This window comes from Xyrauchen texanus, chromosome 3 (genome assembly GCF_025860055.1).
Source record: "Xyrauchen texanus isolate HMW12.3.18 chromosome 3, RBS_HiC_50CHRs, whole genome shotgun sequence".
In the NCBI taxonomy this organism is placed as follows: Eukaryota; Metazoa; Chordata; class Actinopteri; order Cypriniformes; family Catostomidae; genus Xyrauchen; species Xyrauchen texanus.
In genome coordinates, this window is record NC_068278.1 from 45,932,161 (window position 1) to 45,951,503 (window position 19,343).

The window sequence follows — 19,343 nt, forward strand, 5'->3', positions numbered from 1 at the left end:
CAGAAATCCAACACATCTCTCACATTTTTGCAGATGGACCCGTTCCAGATTGCCAGCTGTGAAAACAGCTCTGTCAAATATGCTGTAAACTTGCTACAATTTATAACATTGCGTCCCCATCCATGACTCCAGCTCAACCTGTAATGTAAAAAATCCTGACATACAGTATTATCTAAGAAGCTCCAGGACATGAACATCCATTCTGCTTTGTGCCACTTGGATCTGCTTTTTCATGAGGAACAGGGAACACAGACTGTCATGGTAAATACTAACATATTCCACACTCTAGCCAGTGTACCTCAGGGCTATGTTCTCTCCCTCTGCTCATCACTTTTTTACTAAAGATTTAACTTCACCTGACTGCTCTGTCAGGATCATCAATTATACAGTTGATACCACCAGAATCAGTCTAATCAAAGACACAAATTAGCCTAAGGGCCGGGAGGAGAATCCTCATTTGCCTTTATTTCTTTTGCCCCACATTCTCAATAAAAGAGCTACTTCCTTGTTCCTTGGGTCATCTGGCCCGCAAATGCCGTTCTCATGGCAACCCGGCGCCAAACACCGGCAGTCCCAGCACCCCAGACGCGGATCCCTCGCCTCCGGACCCACGACTACTGTCCCCTGGCCGGTCGGTTCTGACAAGTCCAGAGGACGCCTACACACGACTTCCTCCTCAGTCACTAAACCACCCCCTGCTGGGTGTGCGGAACAAGGTAAGTGCTTTGAGTCATTTCTCAGCACCAAAGCCTTGGGACGTGCTTTTGCCTCCCGATGCAACACTGCCTGCTCCACCCCATACGTCGGAAACGATCGTCCCCTTAGTGCCCCTCACACGGAGCTTGGATGCATGGCTTTCACTTCCCAACCCGTTGCGTTGTTTGGCCAGGATAGACGCGCTGGCACACAGCTGGCCCCTGGGGCTGCACAAGTACGCATTTCCCCCAGTGAGCCTACTTGCACGGGTGCTGTGCAAGGTCAGGGAGGATGAGGAACAAGTCACTCTAGTGGACCCCTATTGGCCTACGCAGACTTGGTTCTCAGATCTCACACTCCTCGCGACAGCCCCTCCCTGGCAAATTCCCCTGAGGAGCTCCCTTTACCTGGCAACTTTACACCCTGAAGTGGCACTTGTTCGTGAATTGGTGTTCTTCCCGATCCGAAGACCCGAAGTGATGCACAGTCGGGTCAGTTTTCTCGTTTCTGCAGAAGAGGCTGGAGGGGAGGCTGTCCCCCTCCACCATGAAGGTTTATGTAGCCACTATATCGTTCCCTCCCAGGCCATGCCTGTTCCCCTCATGGAATTTCTCCTTGGTCCTTTCAGGCATCCAGAGACCCCCCTTCGAGCCACTAGAATCAGTCGAGCTCAGAGCCCTCTCCTTGAAGACGGCCCTCCTGATCGCGATTGCTCCCATCAAGAGGGTTGGGGACCTGCAAGCGTTCTCTGTCATCGACACTTGCCTGGAGTTCGGTCCGGCAGATGCCCATGTCATACTATGTCCTCAACCGGGCTACGTGCCCAAGGTTCCTACGAACCACTTCAGAGACCAGGTAGTGCACCTGCAAGCGCTGCCCCGGGAGGAGGCAGACCCAGCCTTTTCATTGCTGTGTCTGGTGCATGCTTTGCATACCTATGTGGGCCGCACGCAGAGCTTTAGATGTTCTGAGCAGTTCTTTATCTGCTTTGGTGGACAGCGGAAAGGAAACGCTGTCTCCAAACATAGGCTTGCCCACTGGGTCATCGATACCATCGCTTTGGCCTATCAGACCCAGGCCATTCCCGCCCAGAGAAGGGTGGCATCCTCGTGGGTACTGGCCAACGGCACCTCCCTAGCAGACATCAGCAGAGCGGCGGGCTGGGCAACACCCAATACCTTTACGAGATTCTACAATCTCAGGGTTGAGTCGGTTTCGTCCCGTATTCTCTCAGGTCTGAGCATGTAGAACTCTGTAATATGGAATGACTGACCGGGTGTTCTGCTTGCACATAGCACCTTTCCCCTCCACTGAGGCGATAATGTGCGCTCTCTCTCCCAGGAGAGTCCACTAAACTCGCGCTCCCTGGGTGTCTTAGTCCGCGCCCTCTAGTCCGCGAATTCAGTGGAAGAATTCCAGACCAGACTTTGGCACGCAACTGCCTACCCGCACCTGCATCAGCAGTTCACGTACATGGTTCAGCGCATGTTGTGATTTAATAGGGACCCCTAGTGTCGCTTCCTTCTACACAACGTCGAGTGAGCGACAGAAGGGGAACGTCTAGGTTACTGTTGTAACCTCCGTTCCCTGATGGAGGGAACGAGACGTTGTGTCCCCCCAGCCACGTCGCTGTACCTCAGTGCAAAACCTGAATGGACAGACACATGATTCCCTCCTTTTATACCCGTATGTTTTACGGGGGGACCTGCAAATTCTGTCTACCAATATCTCATTGTCCTTTTCTCAAGTACAGAGGTAATCGAGGCCTTCAAGAAAGACCCCTAGCGTCGCTTCATTCGACACAATGTCCTGTTCCCTCCATCAGGGAACGGGGGTTACAACAGTAACCTAGACGTTATCTAATGAATTCTCACTATAGATTTAGCACAAGCTGATTTAAATGGAACTTGAATTCTACTCACATAATCAACAAAGTTCTGCAAAGGCTTACACAATGTACTGAGTTGGCCACAACTGCCTATCAAAGTCTGTATTTGTGTGCAAGTAGGGAGGTGCAAGTGTAAAAACATGCATCATGCTCGTGTGTTGTGTCAGTAACTGTTGCACTCACCCTTGGGAATGTGTGTTCTGGTTTTTAGGGTGAAGTGTGGGGTCTTGGATGTGGCCTCTGTCTGCTGGGCAGCACTACATGCTTCCTGCAGCTGCTCACTGGGCATGTGAAGATGGTCTTTCTGACTTCTCAGGGAGTGGCGCAGGATGAAGAATGGAAGCTCATGGCCTAGAACAGACAAAATGAAGACAGGAAATTGGTGTTTTAGTATTTCATTCTCAAAGAATCATGTAGGAGGCAAAAATAAAACAGTATTAAAATACATTACTTTCAATTAGTTACATACACTCACCAATCACTTTATTAGCTACACCTGTACACTACCTGTGTGTGTGTGTGTGTGTGTGTGTGTGTGTGTGTGTGTGTGTGTGTGTGAGCGTGTATTTATCACTTTGTGGGGACCAAATGTCCCCATAAGGATAGTAAAACCCGAAATTTTTGACCTTGTGGGGACATTTTGTCGGTCCCCATGAGGAAAACAGCTTATAAATCATACTAAATTATGTTTTTTGAACATGTAAAAATGCAGAAAGTTTTCTGTGAGGGTTAGGTTTAGGGGTAGGGTTAGGTTTAGGGGATAGAATATAAAGTTTGTACAGTATAAAAACCATTATGTCTGTGGAAAGTCCCCATAAAACATGGAAACACAACATGTGTGTGTGTGTGTGTGTGTGTGTGTGTGTGTGTGTGTGTGTGTGTGTGTGTGTGTGTGTGTGTGTGAGTGAGTGCAGGCAGTTTATCAGTATCTTATAGAGATTGTTGCAGGTTTGTGTCTCTTCTGAAAATCAAAAGGTTTTGGGTTAATTTTCTATCATGCCTGGTCTTTTATCATAGAGCTGTTAGATTGTTAGATCAAACCTCACAAAGAAAAAGATTATTTCATTTAACTGAAGTGAGGTGCTTCCTCGCTCAGGGTTCCTCGGGAAGCTTCCTCCAAACTCGGCTTCTCGCCGAGTGCATATAGAGAATTGACACATCCTTCGAAATGGCAGGCTTTGATAGTCATGCTTGAGAACAAAGGAGCGAGGAAACGAGGATGCACAACTTAAGAAATGAGAAGAACCCACAGACACTCACACACACACACACTTTTTTCCACCATTCCCCACTGACATAAGAACCGAACAAGGATCTAACTGACAACATTAACCCATAACCAACCCACAAATGCACACATCGCAGACTTTGCTTATGGAGATGCTAAAGCCCAGTGCAGATGAATGAGAAACATGCGAGTACAAATATTTCAATGTTTTAAATCACAATACAATAAATATAAAGGAAAAAAACTATTACTCCACAGTACATCCCAAGATACAGTACATTACCTGCATTAAAATCATCTCACTGGAAGAGTAATTCATTTTTTTTATGAAAAAAATGGTATAATAGCAAATATGTATGGCGGAATCAATAACAATAAGACCAGTAACGTGCATTAATAAAATAAATAGGGTCAATTTTGATTTCATGCCGACTTTAAAGAAGCATAAAGTTGATTTTCGACATAATAAGCCCCTGAGAATTTTGTTGTACATGAGGCCTGCATGGATACTCCATGGTTAAACAAATTAAACAATTGTCCTGTAAGGTTTTTTCCAACCTGACCCTCAATCTAAGATGAGCTTGACATCCCTGATCTAGCATGTGTTCAAAGCTATGTTAGAAAGTATGTGCTATACTGTATATTCATATGATTTGTGTGTGTCATCACCAATAAGGGGGTAAGTTTCCTCTTCTTTTTCATAGTTCACACACAACTGGTAATCCGAGACTTCACCCTGCACACAGGAAGTGGTCATTATGTATTGGAAAAACACAGGAAAGAGGAAGTGGCCATTATCAAACACAGGAAATGCCAGTGGATAAACTTGGCACTATGTAGAGACACTGATGTTTACATAATCAGACAACAGCAGAATGTTGAACACAACATTATAGAAGCACATCCCTTGCCAAAAGATGACTGAAATTCTACCAATTCAAGTGTGTCAGATGGAATGAACAGGTTGTCAGATCCACTTAAACAGTGGTTCTCAACCAGGGGGTCGGGGCCCACTAGGGGCCCTCAGAAAACTACCAAGGGTCCCACAAGTTGACTCAAAATTATTTAAATGAGTTATTTTAAAATAATCTAACTTAATAAAAATGCCAAAACCAATAATAATCTAAATAATAGGCCCACAACTTATAAACTGATAGTTCCTAAAACATTTGGAATCACAGAATTAATTGTGATTGATTATTTAAATCTATTGACACCCCTAGTTTCTGATTGAAAGAGGCCTTTAAAAATTTTTATGACAATGGGAGGTATTGGAGTCAAAAGTGTTGAAAACCACTGTACATTTTACCAACCATTACATACAAGCTAAAAATGGTGCAAAGTAATAGCAGGGGATGCAGAGGAAGGTGCTTTCTTATTTGGAGTGGCCACTCCTTTGGTCTCAATTGTTTTTTTAAAAAGGGTAACTAGCTTAAGTTCAAACCAGAATTTCATTATACTCACAGTGATAGAACTAAACTGGGTTTTTAACACTGATATATATATATATATATATATATATATATATATATATATATATATATATATAACTGGATTGCTCATGATGTCATATCAGTGAAGCCAGTGTGCTGCCATATTGCTATGCCCAAACCTTCCAATGTCCCTGTTGATTTAACAGGAAATCATCTCATTTCAGCGACTAAACATTGGTCATTCAATCACCGATTTTATATCTGAAATTTGCATGTACATCCCTACAGTACAAATATCCTTCACATATAATAATTTATTTATTTAGAGTCGGGAATTTTTCCTGTTTCACGAAAGCCTGAGCAAGTTATGTATATCTACTGTATAACAAACAGTTTCCACCTCTAATAAACTTCATCGATGAACAAATCTGCTGAATGTAAACAATGTGTTTGCTCAGAATTACTTGTTATATATTTTCATAAAAAAGTGCCTTGTTCTCGCAGACACTTGAATAAGATCACGCGCTCTCTCCCTTTATAATCACGTTCACCAGGTGTGCTGAGATTGAGGGAGAGACACGTAAAGCACTGATATGCTAGATTTAAATGGCAAACGAACATGTATTTATCCAGGGCATTTAAGGCGATTTACAAATCCCAGGCTGACTATTTTTAAAGTCCCTTTCAGGGATTTTTGAAATACTTATTCATTCTTTAATATTTAATTATAATATTTTTTTGTTCAAGTCATCAAAACTGTGGAATAACATAAATGGAACTATGGAATTATGTTGTAATCCAAAATAAACCAAAAAAGGTATATTTTAGCATCTTCAAAGTAGTCACCCTTTGTCTAGAATTTGCAGACATGTACTTTTGAAATTTTCTCAACCAACTTCTTAAACGTTTTTTAAACCATATTGAAGTAGTTCCCATCTATGTTGGGCACTTCTTGGCTGCTTTTCTTTATTATTTGGTCCAAGTCATCAATTTAAAAACCTTTTTTTTAAATAAAATGTTAGTTTTGTAATTAAATAAATTAATATGGTGGCATTTAAGGTAACATTTAAGCATTCCGATCAAAAGATTTTTAAGATCATGAGAAACATTTCATTCAAGTGTTTCAAAACTTTTGACCGGTAGTGTATATCTGTGGTTTTAAGGATCACTCACCAGCAGTTTGCAGCGTTGCATTATGTACTGAACCACATTGTCCGCAGTGGTGCTCACATCCACTGCCACAGCCACAGTCTTAACAGGCAATAATATGTAAACAAACAACAACAATAATCATCAACTCAAGAGTGCAAATAGCCTCCACTTATAAACAGAGACATTGTTTTAGTTCCCTGAGGGCCTGGATCCAAATTAAGGCAAAGAAATTTGTGTACCGCAGGGCAGTCGTCATTGGGATGGCAGATCAGCAGGACGTAGAGAAGAATGGCATTTGGCAAGATTCTTTGCCTGGCTCTGCAGGTGTGCCTGAAGAATAAAATATATCCTTACAAACAAAAACAGATGGGAAAGCAAGAAAAACACAAAGACAAATCCATGGAATGTAAAAGAACACTATATCGACATCACTACATGAATAGTTGAATGAATTTGAAAAGAATACAATATAATGAATTTGAAAAGAATACAATATAATGTTATGGATCTGAGACTCTTATTTGTTTATTTGTGCCATTTGCTATGTGTTTTGTTTTTCACATTAAGAAGGTGTTTTCTTTTCCTTACCACTGAAGAGCATGTAACCATCTCTCCTTTGTTTCTGAAGAGCTTTAGTTTTGTGGGTGGGTGAGAAAAACAGAGAGAAAAATGTATATTCAACATTATATTCAAGCAGTGGTAAACATTTAAATGCTAATTTGGTCTTTAAATAAATGGAACATAAAGTTTTGATAGTGAGGATGGATGATGGTTTGCATTTGTTGCGTCGATGTGGTGTCACAACCTACTGCACCTTTTGGAAAATTGCGACTTATTCCGATACTTGATACAATCCTAGACCATGTCATACAGAGTGTGCTTCAGTTAACTAATTTAATGAACCAAATCATTAAATAGGGTATTTTTGGTATAACAAAATGAATGTGTCAATGATTATGACAAACAACATCAAGCAACAACACTCCTTAATACGTAACTAGGTCCTTGTGAACAACAAGCTATGTTTGATGTTTAGCATTTGTTTTTGAAAGCATTGTAAACATACCTACAATACACCATAAATTGCCAGTGTTATGGATCAACTGGGGATCGTGTTATCTGGGGATGTGCGTATGCATGTGAATCATTTTACATGCCTTTTCAGCAGATTTGTTTAATGTGACTTGTCAAGGAGCAAAGAAAAGATGTTTTGCACATTATAAAACCAAGTTCCCCTTCTGTCACTCACTTGACGTTGTGTCAATGTAGTGACACTAGGGGTTGCTCTCGAAAGCCCAGAACACCTCCCATTCTTTGAGAAAAGGCCAATGAGAATTGGCGAGTGGAATTTGCATGCCACTCCCCCGGACATACGGACGCTGCCTCACGTGTCTGGGCAGTGATCACACTGAGGCAGCATTTGTGGATGGTTCATGTTCTCATTGCGAGAATATGACCATGGCAATGTTGCGGTCGCGGCTTTCCTTCTACCTTGGGAAAGCCACTCTAGCCACCCCCAGGCTGCACCTTCTACCCACAGGTATGTGGCCGGCCTGGCTGGCGCTGGAGGCGATTTGGGGAGTTCAATGGGCACTTTCTCGCCGGATAATTCCCTGCGGACCTCCCGTTCCCCAGCACTCTCGTTTGCTCCTGTCCAGTCCCAAAATGAGACCGGCCAACCTCACAGCCAGCATGACGTCTCTTTCGGGGCCTGTGAGCAGGATTAGGCTTCGATAGATGCATCGGAGAGCGCACTGGCGATGTCAGACACGATGACTCGAATGGGCTGCCACCTACGGGTCAGCGGTGAAGAAGCAGATCGAGGCCATCCAGCACATCTCTGTCTGCTTGCAGAGGGCATCCCCCTGAAAGCCCAGGTGGCTCCTCCTCAACCCGAGCCCAGTTCTCGGCCCCAGTGTAGAGCCCCCTGCAGGAAGCTGACCCCCCCCGTCTCTCGGAAGGCTCTTAAGCGCCCCTGAGATGGATGTCCGCTACGGAGCTGGTATCCAGACCACTCCATCCCTTTTCCTTTTCTGTTTTGATCACCGCACCCCGAAAGGGCTGCAGTACCCACATTGTCAAATAGAGAGCGGTCACGTTTTAATTTTAAATAAATTATTTAAATTGCCTTTACAAAGAATAATGGCTTGATTAAATTATAGTTTGAGTAACTTTCTCTGACAAAGTGAAAAATAATTAACAGATGGGACTCTGGTCCAGTGGTAAGTCATACTGGCAGTAAATATAGCAACCCAGGGTTAAATCTCGATCAATCAGGACAAAGTTTGCTGCAGATTATGATGTATTTTTAACAGGTCTATTAAAAACTATTTTATAAATTACATACACAGACAAAATTTATTATATTGCATTAAATCATTCAATCAAATTGCAGCTGAATATAACAGCCAGTAATTACAGTATACGCTACTGAATTTTCTGAGAATGGTTGAGTTACTGAGAAGAGGATAAAACATGAACTACATTTTCAAAATTTACTTACAGGCTTTTTAAAAATGTCAAACAATTTTAAGATTTAAGATTGAAACTCTTAAGATTTTGCCTAATTAACAAAATCATTATATTTCTGAAGAACTTTCTTATGCTTTCTCAGAGTAACATTTATTCTTACCCATTGGTCAATTTGGCCTTTGTACTTGCTCTCCACCAAAAATATTGCACTGTTCCGAAAGATTATCTTTTGGCAGTATCATGGGTAGTCAAACATACAACATTGTCATGCACAGAACCTTTGAAAAGTAAAAGATACTATTATAACAATTTAAATAAAAATGCAAGAACTTGCAGGGTATTGAACCCAGGTCTGTATGCAAGGTTAGCAAACACGCTACCCCTAAACCAGCAGACATTCTATGTGAACAGTAACAATTGTTTATCAACTTTATCAAGCTATTGTTTTTTTTTTTTTGTTTTTTAGTTTTTTTAATAAATAAAAGTCATAAGCATATAGGCCTATAGTTGACACCTATAAGCCTATGATGCTTTAGTGTTGCAAATAAAAGATTTACGATTTACTACTCTGGCAAGTGTAATTGCCAGTCCCCATTCAAACGAATGTCCCACGTGTGGGCAACCATGTTATCCTTTGAAACCATTTTAAAATTGCTCCTTAACTGTGTCAAATTCATTGGAACAAACATCGATCATACAAACTAGGTTAATAATTATACCAAAACATTTTTATGATGTGTAAAACATTTTCTTGTCTCCTTGGCAATTCACATTGAATGAATTTGCTGAAAATGTAAGTACAATTTGCACGTGCACATACCCAGTTAACATGACCACCAATACATCCATAACACAGTTTTTTCCTCTCTTACCTCCCTGTGATCACTCCTTGAAGTAGCTTTAATCATTCATAAATGTTTTACTCTTTCACCTCTGTGTCCTTGTTTGGGTAACACTTAATGTTCCATCATAAATAGGTAATTATGTAGGAATGAATGCAGGACAAATGAGTAGTACTACATTAACACTTGAATTACTACTATAACTAAAATGAAACATGATTAACCAATCAGTAAGTAATAGCAAACTGATGACTGAGGTAGCTCACTGTTAGGTAATCAATAATTTACTGAATTTGATCTGCCTCATTGAGAACTATTAACTAACTATGGCTAATTTAAAATAACTATTAATTAATTACTAATCAAAACATTAACGCATGTCCCCCTCAATGTCTATGGTGGTTATGGCCATGATCATACTCAGCTTACCTTACAGAAATATAGGGATGTATGTGCCCAACCTTTTGGACTCAAGACGGTGCCGAGTATGGCTGCTGCGTTGTGAACTCTGACACAACGCTGCAGTTTTTTGTTTGTTTTGTGTAAATGATGAATTCACAGCGGTCATTATCACTGCCGTGTTCATCCCCCCCACAAGCCGACACTCAAGGAACTGTATGGTAGTATAAGTGAGCAGGAAACCGTACACCCTGAGGCCACGGTCATTGTGACCGGGGACTTTAACAAAGCCAATTTGAAAACAATCACACCAAAATACCACCAACATATCAGCTTCAACACACGAGGGGACCGGGTTTTGGACCATATCTATTCTCCTTTCCGGGTTGGCTACAAGCATTTCTGACCGAGTTGTAAACTTGGCAAGTAGTTCTGGATGAACTGCTTCCAGAATTGATCTGCAATGACCTGGCTGTGTTGCCAAGTTCTTTAGTGCAGAAGACTTTGATGTGCTTTCTACCTATCAATCATTTGCACGTTCATAGTGTAGAAGTTGAAGTGGTTCATTCAAGTATAAATCATAATAGGGTTGCAACGGTTTGAAAATTGGCGGTTATCATACCATGCACATTTGCTTATCTACGGTATTGAGAAAAAAATGCAACCGGATGGAGAATCTCATATGCGCGTGCACATCTCCTTTCCTTCTCGACTGTCTGTCAGACTCATCAACTTGCGTCACACACAAACATGCAGCAGAGAAAATGTCAGAGAGAAGTAAGGCGCAAGGGTCTGACATAAGTGAGTGTGTGTGAGTTAAAGCAGTGTCTCTCAACTGGTCTATTCGGACTGGGTCGCAGACAGCAAGGAAAGAACAATGCTAAGGTTCTCCCATTGAAAATATATCGGCTGTCCCCAAAGTGATCGACTATTTAGGACTACCGAGGCAGATTCAATGAAAATCTTGCAAACAGCTAAAGGCTTCTCATCTGCACTTTCGAGAGTGTAACGAGCTCGCGCTAATGATCTGCTATTCTCTCTGTCGCACGTGTGCAATAACTGGGCTTCCCTCGATATTGCGGAGCGCAAACATCAAAACTGATGTGCCCAATTTAAATTCTAGTGAGACTTTTCTAGTTTAAAGTGTTACAGAGATTGTCAATTTGAACCTCTCAACAGTAGCAGCCCTGACATGCCAAACAGCACTGAGGAAGAAAAGAGCAATACTATACTATGCGCCAAAAAATAATTACACACCATCACCTTTACAAAGTTGTTTCAGGATTTTACATGAGTAAAAGTAACTGTTATATTTTGACAAAATGTTATAGTTTCATATGAAATAATCTAAAGGTAGAATCTATTAGAATCAATTTTATCAACAGTGGCAGCAGCTGTAGTTAAAGTTTCAAGATGTGTTTCAGCTAGAATTTATTTTTCATAAATACATTAATTTATTATTATTATTACTATTATTTAAAACTAGCACACTGACCATGGTAATGAGGAGCCTTTCCTTCTGTGTAATATGTGTATAAATATTTTATATTAGGTAACAAATGGGATAATAATGGGCTCATATAAGTAAATATGCTCTTAAATTTTTAAAAGGGGGAGAGACAACTTCCTGTAGATTCCTGTAGATCAACAACAAAAATAATGTCACTTGATGCATGTCCTTGTACTGGAAAACCATGAACAAAACTAAGCAACATAAAAGGAAATGCAACCCAGGATACATTAAATACAGGTTACTTTTTACTATGGTGGGTCGCCACTTGATGTCCAATGTAAAATCTGTCCTGAAGCAAAACCAGTTGAGAACCACTAGACACTTGAGTTAAAGCCACAGACAGGAGTAGTCTGGCTGTGCTGTTGTGCACCTACATATATGTTAACTGTTAATAATCATAGGACATTACTTAAAAGCTCACACAGCTGATGTTATTATTCATTTAGTAGTTAATTTAACATGCTGTGATAACATGTAAACTAACATGCTTTAGTGTTATAGTTATAGTTAGTGTTATAACAATGTTATAGTTACATGCTATTTTTTATCATGTTTATAATTAGTTTTATTTTTATAATTCTGTTAGCTTTCTTATTTATTCTATTTATTTTATTTTCAAAAGGGAGACTTTTTTTTTTACACATATTTCAATAAAATAAATGGTTTCAAGTTTCAATTACAATAAAGTGTTTGCTCAAAAATAAATAAATAAACAACCTTTCTGTTTTCACTGAAAATACTAATTGTGTAATACCGTATACCGTGATACCCTGAAACCGTGATATTTTCTGATAGTTATCATACTGTGAAAATCTCATACCGTTGCAACCCTATATCATAATCAGATTACAAAAGCTATTTCGTTACTGTTTGACAACCTGGGACGGTCTCATTGCTATCTTTGGTGGGCTGTGTTTTGGAAAGAGGGGGCGTGTCTAATTCAACACTTCCTCTCGTGAAAGTTCCAGTATGGCTTTCTCACATCATTCTCTTTTTTTCTCATGCTTTGAGAGGCTTATCATGTAGCACATTAAGGCCCAGCTGCCACCCTCACTGCAGTTTGCATATCATCCAAACCGTTCAACAGACGACGCCATCGCCACCACCCTCCATCTGGCCCTCACCTAGATAAAAAGGACTCATATGTTCGAATGCTGTTCATAGACTTCAGCTCAGCATTCAACACAGTAATTCCTCAGCACCTGATTGGAAAGCTGAACCTGCTGGGCCTGGACACCTCCCTCTGCAACTGGAACTTGGACTTCCTGACTGGGAGACCTCAGTCAGTCCGGATCGAGAACAGCATCTCCACCACCACCACACTGAGGGCCCCCGAGGGCTGTGTGCTCAGTCCATTGCTGTTCACTCTGCTGACTCACGCCTGTGAAGCAATGCACAGCTCGAACCAAATCATTAAGTTCGTCGATGACACGACCGTGGTGGGTCTCATCAGCAAGAACGACAAGTCAGCATACAGATTGGAGGTGCAGCGGCTAACAGACCTGTCTCTGAATGTGGACCAAAAAAAGAGATGGTTGTTGACTTTAGGAGACTTTTAGACGATCTCCTCTGTGGAGATCGTCAAGAGCACCAAATTCTTTGATGGCGGAGAACCTCACCTGGTCCCTCAACACCATCTCTATTACCAAGAAAGCCCAGCAGCGTCTCTACTTTCTTCGAAGGCTGAGGAAAGCACATCTCCCATCCCCATCCTCACTACATTCTATAGGGGGACTATTGAGAGCATCCTGAGCAGCTGCATCACTACCTGGTTTGGGACTTGTATTTTCGGAGAGCAAAGCCCTGCAGAGGATCAGACTCCTCAATACTCAGAGACTGGACTGACACACACATGTGTCCTGAGTTGCACTTTAATTATTGTCACTTTATACCTGGCTGCTACCTCAGTAACTGCTATGTGCATAGAACATTATCTCATAGTATGTTATGTTTACATTTGGCATTTTTAGAAACTGTCATCTTTTTGCACTACTGTGTCTCTCACTGTGCCTATTGTCCTGTTAATTTTTTGTCATTTATTGTACTGTCCCGTACTTTTTGCACACGTTTTACACAAAAATTTTGTGAGTGAGTTGAGGGGAGCTGCCATTTATAAGACGGGAGCATTTTGTGTGGAGTGTAGGTTGATTTTTCTCTAAGATGCCTGGAACCGAGACACGCGATAGCATGGGTGTGCGCAGAGAACGGGCACAGATAGCTTCCGCTTATCAGACGGAAGCTTCTCACTCAGAGTTTGCCATGCACCTGTGCACAGCGCTAATAGTGTAAAGGCTCGAGCGAGTTAACAATAGATGGCAATCACCTGCGGTTATCACAATGAGTGAGTTTGGCTGGAGAGGAAGAAAGAGCTTTTTCAGCCTTCAGCGCCCATCAAGCAGCCACTACGAGGTTTGCACGCAATTCAAGCAAAGCAAGGAAGCATTGCAATAAAAACTGCCTTGTTCCCGGCGAGCATAGCGGGGAAGGGCGAGTCGAAACTTAATAAAAAAGGCAGGAGCTCTAGTCTATAAACTCTATGCTTCCAAGGTGATCTTCCCTCACTCCCATCCGGGTCAAGGCACCATTGGGAAGCTCCTGTTCTACCCGCTCCATATGGGACTCGAACCGAGACAAATATAGCCTACAGTAAGTAAGCCATTTGTAGGTTGATTTCCCCCAAATAATGTAAACAATGGTTCTGTAGTGATTTTTTTTTTTTTAATCCCTTAGTTTGAGTGACATTTCAACTTCTGGCCCAACCAATTGTGTGGCTTTGGGGTGGGACTAGGTTACCTGTTATACAATTAGTTTTAGAATTTACTATTTTTTCAAACAACAGCAGACTAAGTGTGGCAAGAGTGTTCAGAAAAACAATTTAGAATTTCTTTTAAAGAGTTTGGTGGTGCCAGTGAGGTGCCAGAATTACACAATTAATATTAAAATTCATATTTGATCTCGTGTACAAGGGGACCCCCCTGGTGGCGGGACCTGGGGCTGCAGCCCTGCTGACAGCACTTTTGGTGTTATAGTACAAAGATGCTAAAATATTCCTTAGGACAGCAGGGCCTGCATAGAGCAGGGCATGCGCCAGATCTCAGTAAGCTCCGTGTGAACCTCAGAGAAGAATGACACTGCTTTCCGAACCACAGTCTTTTGACGGCGAATGGTGTGCAGGAATCATCAATTTTTTTTTCAGTTTTACGTCACTTGGACAAAATATTATATATATGTATCAAAGGATACCGCTCCTGCTTGGATGCCGCGGGAAATGGGTAGATGTCTTGCTGAGCGAAGAACCCAATTCGGCGGCCAGGCAGAGAGACTTCTTCGCTGGAACACTAGAGGGAATGGGTGAATCTTTCGTTGAAAACACCCATTACTGTTCTTAGGAGACCTATACTTGTTTTTTCAGCAACACTATGGCGTTATTGGCCCGATGGTGGGAACACAGATCAATTTTGCTCTTGCAGCTCGAGGTCCGAGGCTATTGGCCCCGGCTAGCAAGTTGATAGCCCTGGCTCGCACTAGCATGAAAATCAGCTATTGTGAAGTATGTGCCAGCTGAAGTGCATGCAGCCATTAAAGCAAAAGGGGGACATACCAATACTAAGGTATACTGAAATTAAGGTCACTTTTTTTTCAGTTCAACTTTTCACCATAATTGTTATGCTGATAATTACATTTTTAATGTCAAGGAAGAAATTTGCTGTCTATTCTATTTTATTTCAACACTGAGACACTTAATCACCCATTCCTTTGTAGAGCAGGTCTTTATGTTGATTACAAGGCCATACTAATCTCTCTTTGTGATATATATGTGACTAATAGCATTCTCTCTTTTTCTCATCCCGTGATTTTCAGCAAGTTTTGACCCACATTTATCTTACAATGTCTCTGATAAAGATTTTAGCAATCAGGTCATTCAAGGAGTTGAATCAGCATTGTGAAGGAGAGTGCAGATATGTTTAGACCAAGCTTGTAATAGAGAGAGAGAGAGAGAGAGAGAGAGAGAGAGAGAGAGAGAGAGAGAGAGAGTGAGTGAATAAGTGAGTGTGTGTGTGTGTGTGTGTGTGTGTGTGTGTGTGTGTGTGTGTGTATGTGTGAGCGTGTATTTATCACTTTGTGGGGACCAAATGTCCCCATAAGGATAGTAAAACCTGAAATGTTTGACCGTGTGGGGACATTTTGTCGGTCCCCATGAGGAAAACAGCTTATAAATCATACTAAATTATGTTTTTTGAAAATGTAAAAATGCAGAAATTTTCTGTGAGGGTTAGGTTTAGGGGTAGGGTTAGGTTTAGGGGATAGAATATAAAGTTTGTACAGTATAAAAACCATTATGTCTATGGAAAGTCCCCATAAAACATGGAAACACAACATGTGTGTGTGTGTGTGTGTGTGTGTGTGTGTGTGTGTGTGTGTGTGTGTGTGTACTAAATAATAATGTGAACCTGGGGGTTTTATCCACATAGCACACAGTGTTTAATGATCAGGACTGTGTCAGTAGCAGCAGTGTGGGTGGAACAAATTCTTTGCTTTAGCATACTAGTTTAAAACACCTAAAGCTTAAACACATCATCCATGCCTTCCCTTACACTGCAGCATATTTAAAATTCTCATTTGAGGACTACAGCGTCATCTCAAGTTGTACAAATCACAGAAATACCATTGTAGAGGTCACATAAACATTATAGTTTAGAATAAACAATTGTATGAGTGACAAGATTGGTCTGGTTTGGTTTGGAAAGATTTCAGATGTTTGACATCCGAAGTACAACAACTTCTTTTGGAATAGATTTTGTAAGATTACCTGAAAGTGACAACATAATTGGTGGTCGGCCACCCAATCACAAACGAGTTCTTGGATGTAAGTTTCCTCTCTGTGATGAAATTAATACAGGATGCCAGCCATATGTCTGAGAGGCTAACACAAACTTTAAGCTTTAGATACAGAGACCTGTAACACATACACACATACAATGCATGCATATTAGTACACAAACAGATAGATATCAGAGATACAGATGTCTTAAATTGTGGCCTGATGTAAATATGAAAGTTTTTCTCAATTGCAAAGAAACACTATATGAAGAAATTCACAATTTTCTCGGAACTATAAACACAATTTCAAAACTACACACCAATTTGTACAAACCTCAAACTTCCATATCAGAATCAAATTTCACTCAAAAACATGTTATCTTCTGTCAAAATAAAGTACTGACTTCAAATGACATACAAACACACAAACTATTGCACTGCTCAAAACAGTGGGATAATTTCAAAACATTGCTACAAAAATCTCTATCAACCAGGGAGAATTTTACAGGTCAATCACTACATGTTTTGCAGTTAAAGCACATAATACTATATAAATGCAAAATGTTTATTTGACATTCCAATACTGTGGAAGTGATGCTGGGTGAAAATCATGTCAAAAAGAATATTCAGTGACTCCACACTTACAAACTGTAAATTAAGGAATGTAATATGCTGTAAAACTGTAAGTAAAAGTTCACAATTTTATTTTTACTTCTCTTCATTGTAAAATGCTGCTCAGTTCTGTAGAAATGCAGTACATAACAGTAGAACAAGTACTGTCGGATTAGACAAAGTAGACATTTTCACAAATTATCAGAGCAAGTGTCATGAAACTGCTGTAATGTAGTTTGAAGCCCTGTATACCTACATGTCTACAGTAAATTTCAGTTACCGCAGTTACTGTAGCTACCTATTGTCTTGTCTGAAGGTTTACATAAATGATAGATGTAACTGTAAAACAACTTGGATTTAGCTGGACATGTTGCGCAGCATTGTTGTACCATGCACAAGAAGTGTCAACCAGAAAACTAGAGTAAAGAGTAAATATCATCAGGGAAAACTGTTCTTATGCCCCTTCATCTCTGTTGTCTTTCTGCCTTCCATATCTTCAAACATTGTTAGAGTGAATTTTCCAAAGCATGTAATCATTTGTGGCTATTTTTATTGATCCTGAAATTCTGACTGGTGTGTGAACAATTCCGATACTTAGTGTTTACACATGTTAACCGAGTTCATGAGTTGATGCCTTCAGTAAATCATTTTGAGTGTTTGTGCTTTCTGATTGAGAACATGGTTAAACCTGTGCAAAATGAGGGAATATTTGTGTAGAGTTTTTCAGAAAATTTCAAAAAAATTGTGTTTATAGTTTTGAGAAATGTGTATTTTATGTATGAGTTTAAGTAATGGTTAGGGCAATTGGGCCAATGGAATCAGTTATAGTGTGTTAGCAAACAAGAACAACTGTAATACACATACATACACGCTCACACACACTGAAATATTAACATACTTAGTCTTGGCGATGATAAGTGAATCTGTGAAAAGTAACAGAAGCCGCTCTCTTGACTGCAAGCCAGTGGTAAGGTGAACATGGGCTTCCATTAACAACACTGCATTTTGGGATACATGACATGCCCCATAATCATCGCTGTAGAAGAGTCAACAGTTTAATTTCAACATTGGGATGATTTTCTTTCAGAAGTCAAACTAATATTTCACTTTAATGCTGTCCCCAAACACACTATTTTAATCTAAGTCTCCATAAACAAGTTAAATTATGTTAATCTGGGACTTTCTGCTCTTTAACATATTTTAGGTGTTCAACATTACAAAATATCCTATATTACCGTAATTCAACCTAACATTTAAAAATTTAGATTATACTAAAAAACGTACAGTTTGTCAATGTAATAATGTTGTTACATTTATATACCTGCATGTGAGCAAGGGCTTCAAAAATAACTTTCCTAAATCTTTCCATTTACATATACTGTACACACTGTATATCTCTGTATACCTGTATAACTGAAATAATAATTCAGTCATTTAATATTCATAGAAAACTCAATCTACTGTTGAAAGGCTGACATACGAAGTATGAATAATGTATAGCTAGGAACAAATATGCTATTTAATGTATGTATGGATGTATGTATGTATTCATTTCTGTATGGCATCAATGAATTTTCTAGCAGTCCATTTGCCATAGAACCACAATGATATGAATACGCCAACCAACCTTTTATTTTATATTATTCCTTCTATATTCCTGAATAATATTTCCACTCTGTGTTTGATTAGTTTACTCATATACTTAAATCTATTCTCCCTGCAAAGTCTCCATCATGAAAAACATTTCTACCACTGCATCCTGTCCTTTATAAATCTTATTATCCAGCCTGGATCATGTCACAATTTTCATGGGCCTCAGGCAACTATATTCTCTCAGAATGGTGTGTGAACTGTAGGTACAGCTACAGAAAGCAGTTCAGCATCCTATTCATTCAGGTCTGTGTTTCTACTTTGTATATTCTTAAATTATGATTTTTCCACATATACAAACTTACTAGTATTATTATTTAATTCATATGTATTAATTGTATTCAGTGCTTATCTTGCCCTGGCATCCTACCTCTCTCTCTGTCTTTCTCTCTCTTTCTCTCTCTCTCTCACTCTCTCTCTCTCTCTCTCTCTCTCTCTCTCTCTCTCTCTCTCTTCTCTCTCTCTCTCTCTCCTTGCTTGAAATCTAAATGACGCACATTGCCAGCTTTCTTGATATACTGTATATGTGTGTGTGAGTGTGTGTGTCCGTAACTGCATTCCTGCCTAAATAAGGCACAGTGTGTCTTCTAGACCGTACTAAGGGACTGGTCAGAACCTCTCTCTCTACATCTAAATC

The 19,343-nt window shown here is 40.3% G+C and overlaps 1 protein-coding gene and 1 long non-coding RNA gene across 2 annotated transcripts in view; one reads left to right on the forward strand and one right to left on the reverse strand.

Annotated features, from left to right (window-relative positions):
* LOC127632057 (uncharacterized) overlaps positions 1 to 19,343 on the reverse strand; it is a 66,279-nt gene that overhangs the window by 40,997 nt on the left and 5,939 nt on the right. The window contains exons 4-10 of the mRNA XM_052110532.1: positions 17,955 to 18,092; positions 16,434 to 16,580; positions 6,986 to 7,027; positions 6,637 to 6,727; positions 6,419 to 6,496; positions 4,482 to 4,548; positions 2,768 to 2,935 (exon numbers count right to left, since the gene is read on the reverse strand). Coding sequence (XP_051966492.1) covers positions 2,768 to 2,935; positions 4,482 to 4,548; positions 6,419 to 6,496; positions 6,637 to 6,727; positions 6,986 to 7,027; positions 16,434 to 16,580; positions 17,955 to 18,092 — 731 coding nt within the window. The remainder of the gene's footprint in view (positions 1 to 2,767; positions 2,936 to 4,481; positions 4,549 to 6,418; positions 6,497 to 6,636; positions 6,728 to 6,985; positions 7,028 to 16,433; positions 16,581 to 17,954; positions 18,093 to 19,343) is intronic.
* On the forward strand, positions 2,884 to 16,051 carry LOC127632064 (uncharacterized). The gene is made up of 2 exons (XR_007969043.1): positions 2,884 to 3,317; positions 15,901 to 16,051. It is a non-coding gene; the product is annotated as an uncharacterized LOC127632064 (long non-coding RNA).